The sequence below is a fragment of the Sinocyclocheilus anshuiensis genome, unplaced genomic scaffold (genome assembly GCF_001515605.1).
Source record: "Sinocyclocheilus anshuiensis isolate Anshui unplaced genomic scaffold, SAMN03320099.WGS_v1.1 scaffold1444, whole genome shotgun sequence".
Classification (NCBI taxonomy): Eukaryota; Metazoa; Chordata; class Actinopteri; order Cypriniformes; family Cyprinidae; genus Sinocyclocheilus; species Sinocyclocheilus anshuiensis.
In genome coordinates, this window is record NW_015546092.1 from 61,797 (window position 1) to 79,724 (window position 17,928).

The following is a 17,928-nucleotide window of genomic DNA, read 5'->3' on the forward strand; positions in this document are numbered from 1 at the left end:
CAACAATAGTGGGCTAATTAGAATATGTATACACTACTATAGTAACTGCGAGGCTAAATTGGAATTTGAGCCCCCGAGTAACACTTTGTGCGTCCCATGGCGGCCATCAAGGGCAGCATGATTACTTTACTAAAATTCCCTAGTTACTCCAAAGATTAGAGATCCACTAAAATACTTTATTATGTTTAATAGCCTTTATGTCAAAGTGGGGACTTCTAATATAGTTTCAGACCATACTAGTACATTCATCGACTTCTCCTCAAATCGAGCCAGTCACGCTTAATTGATACAGAACAATGGAGCTGCCATGGCTGCTCATGCCGTCTTTTATCCTTTTGCTGAATGGAGTTGAATTGTGTCTTGCAGATAACGGTGAGAACTTAGAGAATTTTGGTTTGATGCTGACAATTATCTATCTTTGGTAGGTCGCGTTTTAATTAGTTAACTTTCACATCTGAATCTTAATAGCCTACTGTAGATTTCTGTACCTGCGTCTTTAGCATTAGCGGAGTTTAGACCCAGCAAATCTGATGTTTTTGGAAGTCTTCAATTCATAAAGTCGTAGCATTACATGTTTTATGCATTACCAAAAAATATATATATATATCTTCCTCAGTATTTTTGTCTTGTTTTGCAATGTAAAATCCAAACATCCTTAAATGAAGATACATTCACTTGTGATGCGAGTTAACGTAATCATATTTAGTCTTGTTTTCTGAGAACAAAATATGAGTTTATGCTTAAAAAAAGAAATATCTTTTGATGGGGAAATTAAATGGGTTTTTTTTCCTTTGAATTAGGTCGATTTTTCTGAGACCGCTGGCAAATGTTTGTTTTTGTTTAATCATAAACTCATTGACTTGATAAAACTTGATCATTTTAAACAATTTCTCAGAAAACAAAACTTAAACTTCTCAAGAAAATGTGTCATGATTAGACATTTGCAGTGGAAAACAAGGCAAAAATACTGAGGACGAGCATTGCTTTTTTGCAGTGTGATCAGAGGGTACGTGTTTTTTTGTCAAATTTATTAAAAAATAATGGAGATCAGTTGCAAATTGCATTTTTTAACTTTGATGTATTGCTTATTTACATTTAGAGACACTATTGATGTATTGTGTTCCATTTAATTTATTCCTTGGTCTTGAATTTACCTTCATAAAACCTGCAAAAATCCTGTTTTAAAAATACAGCACGTCTTACTATTAAAACTGTCAACAATCTGTGTGTTTAGGAAAAAATATTGAATGAACAGATTGGTTTTTTTTATATATTTTTTTTTCCTCTCTTTCCATCAGCCAAACGCTGGCAGTCATTCATCAGGAAGATCACAGAAGCCACAAATAATTACCAGCCATGCAGTCTGGAGAACTGCAGCTGTCATCTCAGGTCAACTTATAAAGTAGCCCTTGTTCATAGCAGATCTTCCCAAAGAATACACACTGCAGATGCATGCATCTGTATAATGTAAACTTTCCTCCATCGCTCTTTTGATTGCAGTGTCCTGAAAGATGACCTTAGGCCATTTAAAAATGGCATGTCTGAGGGGTTGATGGCAGACACAGTCCACAGAGGTGTTGGTACTCACTACCAGATCATTGGGAACAAATTGTACAGAGAACAAAGCTGCATGTTTCCAGCAAGGTTGGTGAAGTGTACGTTATTTATTAATACATTTTTTTAGTAAAACCATGATCCTATTGTGTGCGTATGAATGTTGAATATCAGACATTTATCCTTTCTTTGCAGATGCAGTGGTGTCGAGCACTTCATCCTAAAAGTGGTTAACCGGTTGCCAGATTTGGAGGTGGTGATTAATGTGCGCGACTATCCACAGGTTCCTGGATGGGTTCAGCCAGTCTTGCCTGTACTTTCTTTCAGTAAGGTGTGTACAACCACACCAAGTGTAGCACCATTGAACAATGTACTAATTTGGTTGTAGGGTAAATCAGTAGTATATGGTATATCCTGCTTAATTATATTAAGGCAATTTGCATTACTTTGTGCCTCTGCCTTCAGATTACTAACACTGACTGACCCCATAGCTTCACTTTTTATTAATGTAGAAAAAAATTAAATATATATATATATATATATATATATATCTCTTTTTTGTAAAAGAATATGCATGAATAGAACATTCTATTTTCAACATTCAAAAAGTGTTTGGTTTGTTTATAAACAAAATTAATATTAGTAGGATTAATATTAGTAGGGCTCTAATTGTATTAATGTCTTTTAACATTATAGTTATACTTTTGTTCATTGTTTAGACGGCAGACTACCAGGACATCATGTATCCTGCATGGACGTTTTGGGAGGGAGGTCCTGCTGTATGGCCCATTTATCCCACTGGACTGGGCCGTTGGGACCTCATGAGGGATGACCTGAAAAAGTGGGTAGCAAAGATTTAAGAATGCTTGAGAGTATACAGAGGGTTAACTGCATTACAGTCGATTTCAGGCCATTATATATCTAATGTTTAGTTCACACTCTTCAGATCAGCTGCTCGATGGCCCTGGAAGAAAAAAAATCCAAAAGGATTCTTTAGAGGCTCTAGGTCAGTTGTGTTTCCAACATATAGTTAAATGCAGTGTTGTTTTCTTCGTAAACTGATTCGTTTTGCCAATCTTTGTAGGACCAGTTCAGAAAGGGACCCTCTGATCCTTCTCTCAAGAGAAGCCCCTGACCTTGTGGATGCCGAGTACACCAAGAACCAGGCTTGGAAGTCAGAGAAGGTTTGTTTATCCTTATTTAATATATGAAAGGCATCCTTGATCAGTATCACACCATGCATTCGCTTAGGCCGCCGAACTGGTCCCCCGACTGAGCCAAGTTTCTGGCATCCCTTTTTTCTTTTCCATTTCTGTCACCTAATGGAGTTTGGGTGCCTTGCTACTGTTGCCTTGGTCTTGGTTAGTTGGGGCCTGAAAGACGCTTAACTTTCAGAAATGTATCGATATGATCACACTGACTGACACCATAAGATAAGAACAAAACTTGAACTGAATTAAACTGGATAATAGCAGTATTCCAACAGGGCAACCCATCTGGTCTGTCTTGGACTTGGGAATCAGTAGGGTTGCGTATAGGGCTGCACGATAAATCGCATGCGATATTTAATGCGCATCTTGTCAGAAAAGCCAGTTCTGTAATCAGCGGTAAATCTCCATCACGTGCGTGCGTGCTTTCACATTGAGCAGCATTTACTACACAGAGCCGTTGTTCACAGACAAGCTGTGCAAAATATGATCGTGGTTTTGAAACTGTAATTAAAAGTTTAAAAACACTGCGTAGTTTTCTTTTCATAAATAAAATGTAGATTAATTAAAGTTATTAAAGGGGTCATATGATGCGATTTCAAGTTTGCCTTTCTCTTTGGAGTGTTACAAGCTGATTGTGCATAGATAAGATCCCTGAAGTTGCAAAGACTAAAGTCTCAAAACCAAAGAGATATTCTTTATCAAAGTTAAGACTCTGCCACGCCCCAAATAATGTGTTTTTTGAACATTAAAGCATGTCAACATATTCTGTTACACCAAATACACAAAATAATGATCTTTAAAAAAGCATCATATGACCTCTTTAAATAGATTCAGTCAAGATCAGTAAATGATTTTCTTTTGTTCTTTGATAAACATTATTGACAGGCAGTGCGTTTATAGGCTGCTGTCTCAGCAAGGACAGGCTTGGGAAACATTATGCTAGAGGTGCTTTAATATTTTCAGCAAACTCAAAATCAGTTTGTTTTATCTTTCTGCTGTAGACTTTGTCATTTCAGAACTAACGTTACTATTTTGTTTTGTTGTTTTTCCTCAGGACACTCTGGGTAGACCCCCAGCCAAAGAAATCCCTCTAGTTGACCACTGTGAATACAAGTAAGACCGGTCTCATTTCTGCTTTTTCATGAGCTATAGCACTGAAACCGTGAACCAGCATTAAGATATTTTGTTATAGATCGTATGTTATCTTTATCCCTCAGATACCTTTTTAACTTCAGAGGTGTGGCTGCTAGCTTTCGTTTGAAGCATCTTTTCCTGTGTGGATCCCTGGTTTTTCATGTCGGCGAGGACTGGCTTGAGTTCTTCTACCCTCAGCTCAAGCCCTGGGTTCACTACATTCCTGTCAAACAGGACTTGTCTGATCTGAGGTAACTTAAACATTTTCCTCTGGCTAGCTGATATCCACCCTTTTCTTTAACACACATTTTCTCCTGTGTACCCTGTTGTGATTTTATGGTCAAAGTGTTTTACATTCTGTGCTTTTAATTATGTTAGCCGTTGGAGGTGAAATTTGTTGTTTTTGCAGAATAAACCTATAAACACTTCACTAAATTGTCTTTGTTTTACATGCACATGTAAGGTATTATCTTCATTCACACTTTTGCAAAGCTTTATCAATGGGCCTAGTAACAACGACAAAGGGTTCAAATCTAAGTTTGTGCTCAAAATTATTTGCATTTCACAAAAGTATGTTACATTTGTATATCTGTATCAAATATCATGACTACGAGCAATCAAAGTGCCAATTTCAGTCTTACATATACGACAAAAGGGGAAAAGGAAATGTTAACAATTAGGCAATATATTGTAAATGTAATCTGTGTAACATCTTCAGCTGAAATGTTCTGTTTACTCACCTTCATATTGTTCCAGACCTGTTAAAGTAATTATCATCAAACAAGTGAGATGTGTTCATAGAAATGTTAATGAGAACAGCAGCAGAGAACTGCTGATGTTCTAAAAACTAAACTGTTTTTCTTTCTGTTGTTAGAGAGCTGCTTCAGTTTGTGAAAGAAAATGATGCTGTAGCAGAAGAAATTGCTGTGAGGTAACAAATTGCTCATTCTTTTAATGAGTTTATTCTAGTATATACATTTCTGTCATGGTTCACTCACCCTCATGTCGTTCCAAACCTGTATGTCTTTTTTTCTCTGGAATATAAAAAAAAAGATATTACATGTTTTAGTGTTTTTCTTGTTCATATAATGGAAGTCAATGGTAAACCAAACTGTTTGGTTACCAGTATTGTTCAGACTAGCTTCTTTTGTTTTCTGCAGAAGAAAAAATGTGCTTGTAGTTTTGGAACAACATAGGCAAATGATCATTGAATTTTCATTTTTGGCTAAACTGTCCCTTTAAGACATTGTCTATGCTAATACTAATATTTCTGGTTCTGTACTTCTTTAGGGGCCAGAACTTTATTCTGAATCATCTCCGTATGGAGGATGTGTCTTGTTACTGGGAGAGGCTCCTCACTGACTTCAGCAAGCTGCTCAAATACAAACCCAAGAGAAAATCTAATTACAATCAGATCATCCACAGAGCCAGCAGATCTGAACTCTGACCTGAGGAAACCATAATGGGGAGACCATCCTCCTTTTTGTCTGCCTTTATTCTTGCTCTTCATTCTGTTGCTCTTTAAACTGATCTTAACAAGCTGAAAATAGCGTTTAAAGGCAGCTCTGTGTGGTTAATCCAGTGAATCCTGCCAAATGTCTCTAAGACTGTCTATATTGCTTCAAAGGAATGTTTTAAAATCAGTTAAGTTAAAATACAGTGATCTGCCTAATTATAAAAGAGACCTGTCCAGACCCTCATCCTCTGGATGTCAGAAATATTACACAGCTATAATATGCTTGGTGTCTTCATAGCATTCATCAGTCTCATCACAAGTTCTTAAGGTCATAAGAAGTCAGTTTGAAGTGTGGTGTTAAATCTGATGCAGGTGTAGCACAATGCAAAAATAATTGATTCTGAAACAGCATAACAGACAACGACCTGCCAAAAATGTTTCCTTAAAATTGTATGGCTTCATCATGGTCTTAGTGGAATTGTTACTGTTTAAGCAACACTTTTTTTTTTTCTCCTGTTGAAGTTATGTAGACATTTTTCCATTGCAGATTTTTGGGGCAATTTCAGTTGAATAGTTAGGACTAGTTATTTAAAGTGTCAAAACTGAAGCCAGTTCAAATTAATCCTGTCATCTAGGCCATAAGACCACATTCAATACATTTGTTACATGAAATAATGTCAGTAGATTACTTTGATCAAGTGTAGAATGACTTTTTGTTGTAAAAAATTATTTCTGGATCCAAATGATGATTAGTGATTTTGGATGAACTCAAAATGGTGTCAAAAAAACATGTCTTCTATAGTCACTATCAATGGAACAATACCAGCAAAACCTCAGTAAAACAATGTTAGTAGTAAAGTATTGATGACGTTAATTTTGATTCCACACTTAAGTGCCACTAGAGGATCATTTGAATGTAAGCATAGCTGAATGATACTGAGATGTTGAATATGTTCTAGTATTCCAGTAGATAATTGTCAACGTGTCTGTAGATTTAAAATGTTCCCACAGTCATTTTTATGACCTCAAACTAGTTAGTTGTTTTAATAAAGGTAATCATGAACAATAAAAGCTGGTTTTTTAAACACTGAAAATGTTTTTTTCTTTATTCCTTTATATTTTGACGGCGTTGATAAGCAAGATAAACAAGACATTGATTTTAAACCCTGATATAATTAATTATAATTAGTCGGGTCCTCCACCACTAGATGGCGTAACTGCACCATTATGTAAGGAAGTGAACATGTTGACATTGTAATGGACGGTGAAGGAGCGTTGAAAGAAAGCGGGTGAGACATGTCGGATTTTATGAGAATAAGTCCATATTGATTTATACTACGATTTGCTCCTGTATATGTACTGTCATTTACAGTCAGATTTACAGTCTACTCTTTTTTTTAGCATTTTACAAATTATCCTAAATTGTTAAGCGATGTATAATTTGCCTACACGCTGTAAAATATATCCGGTACGGAAGACTAGAATTCTGTTAGTGCTTGTTGAGAAAGTAGAATATCATTTTTTGCTTCGTTAAACATGCTTCTCTGCACTTGTTTTGAATATGTTGGATTCTATTTTTCCTCCAAAACATCATTCATATTACCTTTGGTTCAGTTATGATTTGATATCATTGTGGGGTGTCTTCGCATGTACAGCTGGGTTTTTATTTCGCAGTTCTTCTGAGAAAATGAGAGAATTGTGATATAAAAGCCCTAGTTAAAAAAATACATATGCTATAATTTATTTAAAATACATTTATGTTATACTAAGTATACTTCAAATCCATTAACATATTTACTGACATATCACTTAAGACATACTGATGTAAAATTATAATTAAACATATATATATATATATATATATACTTTTTATTAAAAAAAATAGAATTACGAGATATTATTATTAGATATAAAGGAATTTTAAAATGTAAACTTGTAATTGCATGGATAAGAGTCTAAATTCTTTATGTAAAACATAAACTTTGTTTTATGTTTGTTTTTTTCTCAGAATTACGAGAAATAGGCTAAAGTCTGAATTGTGATTTAAAAAGTGGCAGTTACTTCTTTTTTTTATCCCATGGCGGAAACAAGCTTCTATAATTTATTCCTCTGTGATGCAGAAACTCTTTTTGACAGCTGTGTTGCTTCAGGTGTTAAATGCAGCCTGTCTGTATGATTCTGTCGTCTAACCATAGGGCATGCGTGTCAGTGTGGATGAACATGCATAAACACGCTCTTATACCTCTGGCCTTGTGTTTCTGTGATTGAACAGCTTGTTGATGCTTACTGCAGGCCGGCTGGATTCATCACCCACATGTGGGGGGACAGATGCACATGGACTTGAGGGCTCACATCTGAGTCTTCTGGGGTTCAGTCTTCCTAGTGTTCATGCGTCTGATAGTACCTCCACACAGACCTTACCACAGCACCTACGTAAACCAGAGTTCCCTGACACAGGATGGGATCGTATCAAAGATCTTTTCCACAGGAGGTAAGTATCAGTGATGTGTCTGCAATACATAACACATTGTTGTGTTGCTCTGCCATTGTAATCGGACTTTAAATGTGTAGTTCTTTGCCTTTCACCGGCCTTGTTTGGTACACGTGATATGAGATTTAATTCACAATTAACTAAGCACAGCCAGATGCTATGCCATATTTGTAACACACAGTATCAGAGATACCTTTATGGAACATTTGTGGGCATGGTGCATTTGCCTCTCTTTGACTCTGTTCCTGCTTTCCACTCAGCGAGGGTCAGATGTACTCAGAGGAGTTAAGGAATATAGTAAAGAGTGGCATTGCTGCAGCTGTGGTTGGGATGGTCTATGGAGGCCTACCAGGAGCAAGACATGCCCGTGAGAGATTCATCCAGCTCAGCCAGGCTGAAATTTACCAAAACAGAGTGGATGCAGTGGTAAGACAAAAAGAACAGAGGCTGAAAATATATGCATCAAATGTATCTGTTTTGTAGCAACAGATTTACATTCACGCTGACATCTGCTCTCATTGTCCATTAATGCATCAGTATACTTGAGTACTGTAAAATATGGTTTTTTTATGCTTGAATTGCTTTGTTTTTATATTTTGTACAGCTGAGAAATGCACATTATTATTTTATGGGGCTGAAATGTGCATACAGTGATGTTTTGTGTATATATTTGTGTCTCTCCAGCGCTCAGCCCATAATGCAGCTATTCGTGGGTTTGTGCGCTTTGGCTGGAGGTGGAGCTGGAGGGTAGCAGCTTTTGTGACCATGTTTAAGTAAGTTTAGATATGTTTAGGTTTAATTTGTGAAACATTTAATTACATGTTTAAATGAACTTGTCTGACATAAAGATATAGTTCACCTAAAAATGAACATTTGCTGTAAATGTACTCAACCTCAGCCAATTCAAGATGTAGATGAGACTGTTTCTTCATCAGAACAGATTTGGAGATATTTAGCATTATATCATAAGCTTGCCAATGCATCCTCTGCAATGAATGGGTGGCGTCAGAATGAGAGTCCAAACAACTGATTAAAAACACTACAGTAATCCACATGACTCCAGTCCATCAATTAACCTCTTGCGTGTATAGCTGAATGTTTGTATGAAACAAATCCATCAAACCATCGCTTCTGGCTAAAATACAACCCCATAATTCATAATATTACTTCCTCCAGTGGAAAAAGTCCATCCCCTGTTGTCCTCTCACATCGAAATCCACTCATATACAGTCAAACCAAAAATTATTCAGACACCAGATATAATTTTAGATATTTTTTACTAGTGGGTGCAGGACACTATAGTTCATTTATGTAAGTGAGGATAGCAAAATAAAGTAAACTGTGACATATTATACCCCAGAATTCTTCACACAGTGGACTACCAGTAAAATTGATAAAAAAAAGTTGGGACCCAAAAATTTGATTTGACATTTTGACCTGACCATGTTTTGTTACATACCTTTCTATCAAAGTTATCTGACATTATCAAAGATGAATTTGTTCTGACACAGTTTAACTCTGAGTTCTTGTCATATTTTATTACCATTTTTCTAAACTATAGCGAATAAACCGTGATAATGTGAGAAATGTTGAAGGTGTCTGAATAAATTTTGGTTTGACTGTATTTGGACTGTTTTGTCTTGTATAATCCATAATATTGCTTTCTCCAGTGAAGAAGTTATCTTGTCTGAATGAGGAGAGAAATATGCACAGATCAAGCTCTGTCAAGCCAAAACAGTTCTAAAGAAATAGGTTTTGATGTGAGAGGACAACAGGGGATGGACTTTTTCCACTAGAGAAAAAGTATTTTATAGATTTTGATTCGGAAGTGACATCTTTGTGGATTTGTTTCTTACAAACATGCAGCTTTTCACTTCACAAGACGTTATTTGAAGGACCGTGATGTAAGTCGTGTGACTTGTGGATTATTTGTGATGTTTTTAACAGCTGTTTGTTCTCTGATGGCACCAATTCACTGCAGAGGATCCATTAATGAGCAAGTGATCTAATGCTAAATTTCCTTTAAAGAAACAAACTCATCTACGTCGTTGGTGGCCTGAGAGTGTGGACATTCTTAGCAGATGTTCATTTTTGGGTGAATTTTTCTTTAATTTTACAATTAATGTATTATGGACCAGTTTCACAGACTGTGATGACGCATTTTAACAGTCATCAGCATCGCAAATCATGAAAAGTTTTTAAATATATATATATATATATATTTTAATGTATGTACATTTACAACACTTTACTATACCTTTGCATAAAATTACAACAACAAAAAAATAGTTAACACTGCTATGAGGGTGTTTTCTAATATAGTTTTTAGTGGCGGAAGTGTCTCAGTCTCTCTGTCGCTATCAGTCTCTCTCCATTTTTTTCCGCTTTTTTAAAATTGTGAAAACATTACTGATTTAGCCAATGGTGTGATTTCGGGGAAGGCTGAAAAGGGTGGTAGGACTGTTTGGGGAAACCTATTTGAAAACAGTCATTATTTCATTTATTTTATTTTATTTAAGCACTGCTAGTTAGTTAAAATTAGAAACTATACCTTTCCATTGAGCAGCATTATTTCAACAGCAGATCTGAGTTTTAGAAATATATACAGCATGTGTTTGAAAACAGTAGAATAGGTTTAGAACTACTGTACTAGGATTGTTGCTGCAGGAAAATTAATAGCCTGTCAGGTTTCCGCAATTATGAAAAACGCTTTATGCTGTTCAAATCTTTTTTTTTTTACAGCACTGTAAGTACTGGATTGACAGTGTACAGAGACCAAAATGCTCTGAGCCATTTTGCTGTTGCAGGTGGTAAGTTCACAAACTCCTCATCCTCTGGGTCTCTGGGTGATGGTACTTTACTTGGTACGCCTGTGTCTGTGCCTCAAGTCAAGTGATTTTAAAAGCATGTTTGCTGAACATACTAAGATGACAGAATGACAGTATTCGCATGTGTTTGTGTTCAGCTCTCACAGGAGGAGTGTTCAGGCTGAATCTGGGATTTAGAGGGCTGCTGGCTGGTACGGCCATAGGAGCTGTACTGGGGTGAGTAGAACAGAGCGAGAGAGAAGGAGATTGTGTGTGTGTGTGTGTGTATGTGTGTGTGTGTGTGTGTGTGTGTGTACTGGTATATATGGTTTATGAGGACACAAATGTGTATAATGACATGGGTACTACAACGTAAACATGGTTTATGAGGACACTTCCTGTGGAGAGTCCCCGTAAACCACAAATGCAAGTATGTGTGTGTGTGTGTGTGTGTGCACACATCTCAGTGCTGTTGCTCTCCCTGGAGAGATGTGTTTACCCTGGAGCAACACTGCACTCTTTGCCCCCTCACACTACCATCTCCCTCCCTCTCTGAGGGCGTTCTGTCAGTCAGCTGTGGCCTTCCCTGTAACCCTCTGTCTTACATCTGCATCCCCCAGCCAAAACAACTCCCTTCCCCCCTTTTGCTCCTCCAGTCCTCCTCTTTTCATTCTTCATTTCTCATTACCAGAGGTACCCATATGCTAAACAGAAGTCTTTGATCTGAAGAGCTATCAGCTGTGCTGTGCTCTTTTTTACTTTTTTTTTTTTTCAATGTTCCTTTTTATATTTCTTTTTGTTTTAGGTTCATTACTACTTTGTCACTTTTCCCCTCATTAGCAGAGATGCTTAAGTTAGAAGAGCCTCACACAGCTGTTTAACACACACCTGGAGTACACAGTGTGCCGGCAGACAGACCTTAATGCCTCAGTCAGGTGCAACAAAGTGAAAAAAGGCTATACATAGTACATTATGCTCTACAAAGTGTGAAGACTGTTGCACACTAACATGCTCACTATTATTGGACTTGGAAATGGGTCAGTGAAAGATCATGGAGCATTTCATCAGTGTTATTGTTGTTAACGAAAACTAAAACGAAAAAGATATAAACAAATTGAAGACATACTTTTAAAAATACACTTTTAATGATTCCAAAACTACTACTGGCTGCACGTTAATTTTAGTTTGGCTAGTTTTTGAAGTCAATTGTCAATTTATTAATGAACACAACACATACAATATATCAAAACTACTACTGCTGCTACTAGTACTAATACTAATCATGGGCGACATTTGACTCTTGAGTCAAATAAATATATAATATAATAAATATATAATATTTATTATATAAATATTATATTTATATAATATATATTTTTCATATATATTATATAAAAATATATATGAAATAAATAAAAACAAAAGATTTTTTGGGGGATGTAAGCATCAAAACAATGCCCTACCTTATTGCAACGCATCAAAGCAGTCAATCCAACACAGTCAAGAATAATTTAAAGAGGTTGCCACCGTTTATTTTTAATTTCTGAGCTGTTAACAAATGAAGTAAGGAATATTATATATAGCATTGCGGCATTTTTAAAGAGAAATAACAGTATGCTACAACCAGGGGTTATGCAGGATTTATGAAGATAAAATTAAGATCCTTTTAAGACCAAGTATAGAAAATATAAGGGATAAATTGAAAGGGAACACTATGACAATATGCTCTCTAAATGTAATTAGTTGTATGAAAATATAACTTCCTACAGATCTTCATTACTTTTTAATAGCTTAAGGCTTGAATAGCTCAGCTCTCAAACAATATGAAAGTAACTACCTTCTGATCACACTTCAAAAAATAAGGTTCTTAAATCAAGATACATTTACTTGTATAGCAAAATAACATTAAATATGTCTTGTTTTATGAGAGATTCATCAAAATTAGAGGTTAGAAGTACGTTTTTGATTAACAAGAACATATATCTGCAAATGGGGTCAGAAAAATCTACTTAATTCAAAGGGAAAATAAGTTTGCATTCCCCATGGACAGATATTTGTTCTTGTTTTAAGCATAAACTCAGTTTTGTTTCTCAACAAGACTTATCTTCATTTTGCATCTCATCATTATGCAGTAAATGTATCTTGATTCAAGGACCTTTGTATATTTGTATTGGAAAGCAAAATCACTGAGCAAGATATTTTGCAGTGCATCTTTCTGCTCTGATTTAAGATCCTTATAAGGCTTTAATTTGTGGAAGCACAAATTAACTCTCTTTAAGGCCTGCAAATATAAATAATAATTACATTTACATTTACATTTAGTCATTTAGCAGACGCTTTTATCCAAAGCGACTTACAATTGGGGGATACATAAAGCGATTCTTCTTAAGAGGCAAACAGACACAGGAAGTGGTTGTAATACCAAGTTCTTAGACATTGTTCAAATAAGTACAAGCTAGAAAGAGAAGGAATAAATAAAGAGAGAAATAGGCAGAAAACGAAATATTCCTTCCTAGCAGCAAGTAATAATTCCAACAGCAGATCTATAAACAAGTATTATGCAGGACACTCACGTGCAGCCGTCTGTCTCTTCTGTTGACTAATCGCTTGACCCTGTATAATAAAAACCTGTATAACTACTCACTGAGGTTTGATGTTGTCATGAAGAGGATAGTTATATTTCAAAATTACTCCTTGACAATACAGCATATTGAGCAGGGATGATGCCTTGAGCTTGTCAGCTGCTGGGTTAGATCTCCTCTGTAGACAAGATGTGACAACAGCTGGGTCTCTCTCAGACAGATCTGTTAGAATTTATGACAGATTTAAAGGGCCAAGAGACAGTAATAGACAGCCTACTGGTCCTCATTTCCAGATAGGGTAGTTAACTCTTGGCAAACAGCAGGCAAGAAAGAATTAACCCAGTATTAAAAATGGCTGTGAATAATGTATACACATTTAAAAGACAGATTTATGTAAAATACATATTATGAAGTTTACAACCAAATTTGATACACCAGTAAGTTTTTCATTGCCGCCAAAGCAAAGAACGTTTGATTTGATTAAGCTGTGCAGTGCAGTTACACATTCAAGTGGATATTAGACGGATTTATGCAGCCATTTGATTGACTGGACAAGTTGGATGCTTGTGAAATATGCTACTCTTGTTACCCATTATTCCAGTCAAACTGAATCATTTCAGTGAGAACATGCCCAGCAGCACTACTTGTAATTGTAATAAAAAGTCACATTGACTGCACAGACTCCTCAGTGCTCCGTGTGCCTCTGTGATCACTGTAATTACTGTGGAAGACCAATAGCAACACCATGAGTACAAATTGTGAATTGCACCTTTTTGCACAAAAACCTTGGCAGAAAGTAAAGTCAAGTTTGTTTCATTCTCATTTGAGGGAATGAAATACTGTACCCAGTTCACAAATGTCAGAAACAAAAAGAGTAATGGGATCCCACTATGGAAAAGTACTTATATTGTCAGTGACAACATGGATGGAAGAGAAGCCCTTGAATCCAACATCAGAATCAGCTGATGAACAAAAATTAGAAACCTGCTGTTGCTCTGCTTTCTGAAAGCAAAGATCAAGCTGATAACACCAACAACTCCCGATGGCCTCTCAATAGTCCAGTCAAATTAGCGTATGTTTTCACTTCAGAATGTGGCAACACAACTGGTCTTTAATTAGCCAAAGTGAACCAGTCTCACCCCTTCTGATCTAACTTCAGTGGCTCCCAGTTGTGACCAGAATTAAAATAAATAAAATTTAGACACTGTCTATTAGGACTGCCCCTGGAACAGCACCTCCCTACCTCAGTTCACTACTTCAAGTGTATTCTTCCTCAGCTCAGGTCACTGAATGAGCGATGTCTTTATGTTCCTTCACGGTGAGGCAAAAAGTGACTTTCCAAAACCTTCACCGTCTCTGTTCCTCTCTGGTCGAATGATCTGCCAACCTCCACCCAACTACCCAAAAAGCAGCTGAAGTCAAGTCACCTTTATTTATATAGCACTTTATACAATACAGATTGTGCCAAAGCAGCTTTACAGTGTTAAACAAGACAATAGTGTCAATAATGCAAACAAAATTCAGTTCTGCTGTTAGAGCAGCTCTAAAAAGAGAACAATAGTAAACAGTCAGTTTTTCCAGTTGAAGTCAGTTCATTGTTGATTAAGTGATGTCTTTGTCCAGCTCAGTTCAGTTCTCTCCCAAAAGTGTCTTTGGAATCAAGTTGACGATATTGCCAAAACAATTAAGTGTCCCCAACTAAGCAAGCCAAAGGTGAAAGTAGAACCAAAACACTATTGGTGACAGAAATGGATAAAAAAAAAAACCTTGGGAGAAACCAGGCTCAGTTGTGGGGCCAGTTCTCTTCTGGCCAGATGAAACCAACATGGTGTGGTCTAATTCCAGGCTGCATCAAAAGTCAGAATGTGAAAAGGATTCTTCTGGTTCTCGTAGTCTTTGTTGAGGATTTGTGCCAATGACCAATGAAGTCTTTGCAGGGGATCTGTCTCTGGGGTTCATCTATTTGTCTAGGTCTCTGCTGACAGTGCTGATCCACCATCTGGTCTGGATACAGACTGGATCCAGGTGACTGCAGTGACCATCTGATCTGGATATGGACTGCATCCGGGTGGCTACAGTTACCTTGGAATAAGAATGAAACAGACTAATATGCCATTCTTCTTATGATGAAACTTCTTACATGTGGTGTTATGACAAGTGTTCCTGGTTCCGGTTGACCTAATTAATGTGGCATAACACATTTCTTCCACAAACACATTTTGTAAGTCGCTTTGGATAAAAACATCTGCTAAACACAAAAATGTAAATGTACTTGCATGAATTATAGTAGATTGTCTCCATCATCCAAAATGCCAGGGTTGAGCCAAATAGTAGGCATGCGCATTTTGTGAAGGCTACACAGATTCGGAATAAACAGAGGAAGACACAGGCTTATGATTGTTTTAAAATAATTTTTTATTATTATGCTATTATTATTTATTTTATTTTTATTTATTTAGTCATTTAGCAGACGCTTTTATCCAAAGCGACTTACAAATGAGGACAATAAAAGCAGTCAAAACTAACAAAAGAGCAACAATATATAAGTGCAAATGACAAGTCTCGGTTAGCCTAACACAGTACACGTAGCAAGGTGTATATATATATATATATATATATATACACATATATACATATACTTATTATTATGATATTGATTTACAGTCAGGGTGCTAACTTGGGTCGGTTACGTCTGATCCCACTAAATTACAGGAGGGGGGTTTTGGTATAAAGTAGCGCACTCGTAATATGAAACTTTACTTGTAAATATGAAGATACAGTTCTATATGGCTCTGACTGAATTTTGAATTGTAAATGGGCTAATAAATGTGATTTATTCCTCAAACCTGGGGTGCGCTCCCCAAAAGCATCGATAGCTATGATCGCAAGTTCTATTGAACTCTATTGGTAACGACGGAACTTGCACCACAGTTGCTGTTGGGAAACGCACCAGTAGCCCCTCACTGCAGAACACAAGATCCAGGGGGCGAGGTTGGATCCACATCTAGGGGGTGGAGATTGGTAGGTTTAGGGGTGGAGGTGGGTTTAGGGATATGTCAGTTGGGAGGAGTTGGATCTGGATCCACCCTCGCCCCCTGGATCTTGTGCTCTGCAGTAAGTAGCCCACCATCTCAAATGAGCCAGTTAAGCATGAAGTCTTCAGAACAAAAGCGGTCGTTTCTAACTTTGGGGGCATTTTCCAGTTATGTAGCATCATTAATACTCCAATATCATGTAAGGGATATCCCGCTTATTCCATGGTCATTTGCCAAGTTATAGACAAGTTCAAACTAGTATTGCTCTTTACAGCTCTTTAAATGACAGTTATTTTCGTCAGTTACGGCATTAGCTCTAGCAGTCTGCCCACTTCAAATCAGACACAGAGATTAAATAGTGCGTAAGATCACATTTATTTGAAATATTTATATAATGTAGTTCAATTAATTATCGATCGAGAGAGAGAGAGCGATGACAGTTTATACCTGCGTGCTGCGTCTGCGCGTTATCCCAACAAACATGGGACGTCGGCCCGACGTGCAGATCATGTCTATATTGCGTCGGTTGGTCCAGGACCGTATCTGTACGTCTAATCGACGTGCCTCTACAAATTACTTTAAACACCATCGTTGCTGGGGAATATAATGTAGCGATCTAGTATCTAGGCTATTTTATTAATAGAAATCGCGGAGAAGAGTTGAAAACAAGTGTATGTGTGTGTGCAGCGCAATCTGCGATCTCTCTCGCTCTCTCTGCGTGTGTGTGCGCGCGCGAGTGTTGTGTGTTGGTTAGTGTGCATCAATTAAAGCAACGCATATGGAACGGTGATTAAACTGACTTGCTATATTGCTAGAGTTAGAGGGTCAAATAAAGATGGAAGAGATGTGTTTTAGCCGATTCTTGAAGATGGATTTGCTCGGACTGAGTTGGGCCGGTGTAGCATGATTCTGTTCCCCTCAGACTGTCTGTTTCCCTTTACGCAACCATACTACAATTCTTGCATAGCTGCCGAGTTACCATACGTACGATCAGAACTAGCGTGCGCAAGAAGCTCAACTGGATCGTACATACAGTTGAGCTTATGGCGGGCGGGCTTGCGACAAGCACATATGTGATGACCCCGGGCTGGACTCCGCTTCGTCCACGGTGAAAGCCGATCCGGCGATCCACAGCGCGAAGTTGATGTATTTCCTCAGCAAGTCAAATGGTTCAAAATACCGTCTTTAATCCGAAACTTGAAAATAGTTTTAAGAAGAGAGGTTTTTCAACTTGAAATTTAATTCCGCTTATTTTTTTAAATCAAATTTATTACCTATTTCAATGTGATGCTTAAAGGGGTCATATGATGTTGCTAAAAAGAACATTATTTTCTGTATTTGGTGTAATGAAATGTGTTTATGCGGTTTAAGGTTCAAAAAGCACATTATTTTCCACATACTGTGCCCCGCCTTTCTGAACGTCGATTTTTACAAAGCTCATCAGTCTGAAAAGCGAGGTGTGCTCTGATTGGCCAGCTATCCAGTGCGTTGTGATTGGCCGAATACCTCAAGCGTGTGACGGAAATGTTACGCCCCTTACCATACTGTGATGCCGGAGCAACGAGACAAAAACTTTAAAACCCATTATAAATGAGGCATTTGTTGCATCCAGTAGGGACATAATTACGGATTATAATGACTTATACTGTCTTTTTACG

The 17,928-nt window shown here is 37.1% G+C and overlaps 2 protein-coding genes across 4 annotated transcripts in view; both read left to right on the forward strand.

Annotated features, from left to right (window-relative positions):
- Window positions 1–220: 220 nt before the first annotated feature.
- On the forward strand, window positions 221–6,440 carry LOC107700102 (protein O-glucosyltransferase 1). Of its 2 annotated transcripts, none has more exons than XM_016501624.1 (11): window positions 221–372; window positions 1,299–1,389; window positions 1,501–1,644; window positions 1,750–1,885; window positions 2,274–2,395; window positions 2,501–2,560; window positions 2,639–2,738; window positions 3,820–3,878; window positions 3,983–4,150; window positions 4,774–4,830; window positions 5,190–6,440. In XM_016501624.1, exons 1-11 carry the CDS (start codon window positions 297–299, stop codon window positions 5,344–5,346), a joined length of 1,170 nt encoding a protein of 389 aa, XP_016357110.1. In that variant the 5' UTR covers window positions 221–296; the 3' UTR covers window positions 5,347–6,440. The 2 variants fall into 2 exon arrangements, with proteins under 2 accessions (XP_016357110.1, XP_016357111.1); XM_016501625.1 differs by having other exon boundaries at window positions 265–372; window positions 1,299–1,402.
- Window positions 6,441–6,572: 132 nt separating this feature from the next.
- Window positions 6,573–17,928, forward strand: part of LOC107700105 (complex I assembly factor TIMMDC1, mitochondrial-like) — an 18,621-nt gene continuing 7,265 nt past the window's right edge. The window contains exons 1-7 of one of the 2 annotated variants that reach the window (XM_016501633.1): window positions 6,573–6,644; window positions 7,628–7,846; window positions 8,107–8,272; window positions 8,531–8,619; window positions 10,589–10,656; window positions 10,812–10,894; window positions 13,395–13,401. In XM_016501633.1, coding sequence (XP_016357119.1) covers window positions 6,613–6,644; window positions 7,628–7,846; window positions 8,107–8,272; window positions 8,531–8,619; window positions 10,589–10,656; window positions 10,812–10,894 — 657 coding nt within the window. In that variant the 5' untranslated portion in view covers window positions 6,573–6,612 and the 3' untranslated portion in view covers window positions 13,395–13,401. Of the gene's footprint in view, window positions 6,706–7,627; window positions 7,847–8,106; window positions 8,273–8,530; window positions 8,620–10,588; window positions 10,657–10,811; window positions 10,895–13,394; window positions 13,402–17,928 lie in introns of both variants that reach the window. The other variant, XM_016501634.1, reaches the window with a different exon arrangement.

Coding starts and splice junctions, on each gene's coding strand:
- LOC107700102 (XM_016501624.1), top strand. CDS start 297: ATGGAGCTGCCATGGCTGCTCATGCCGTCTTTTATCCTTTTGCTGAAT. Junction 1,886..2,273: donor CTGTACTTTCTTTCAGTAAG/GTGTGTACAACC, acceptor TTCATTGTTTAG/ACGGCAGACTACCAGGACAT. Junction 2,561..2,638: donor GGATTCTTTAGAGGCTCTAG/GTCAGTTGTGTT, acceptor CAATCTTTGTAG/GACCAGTTCAGAAAGGGACC.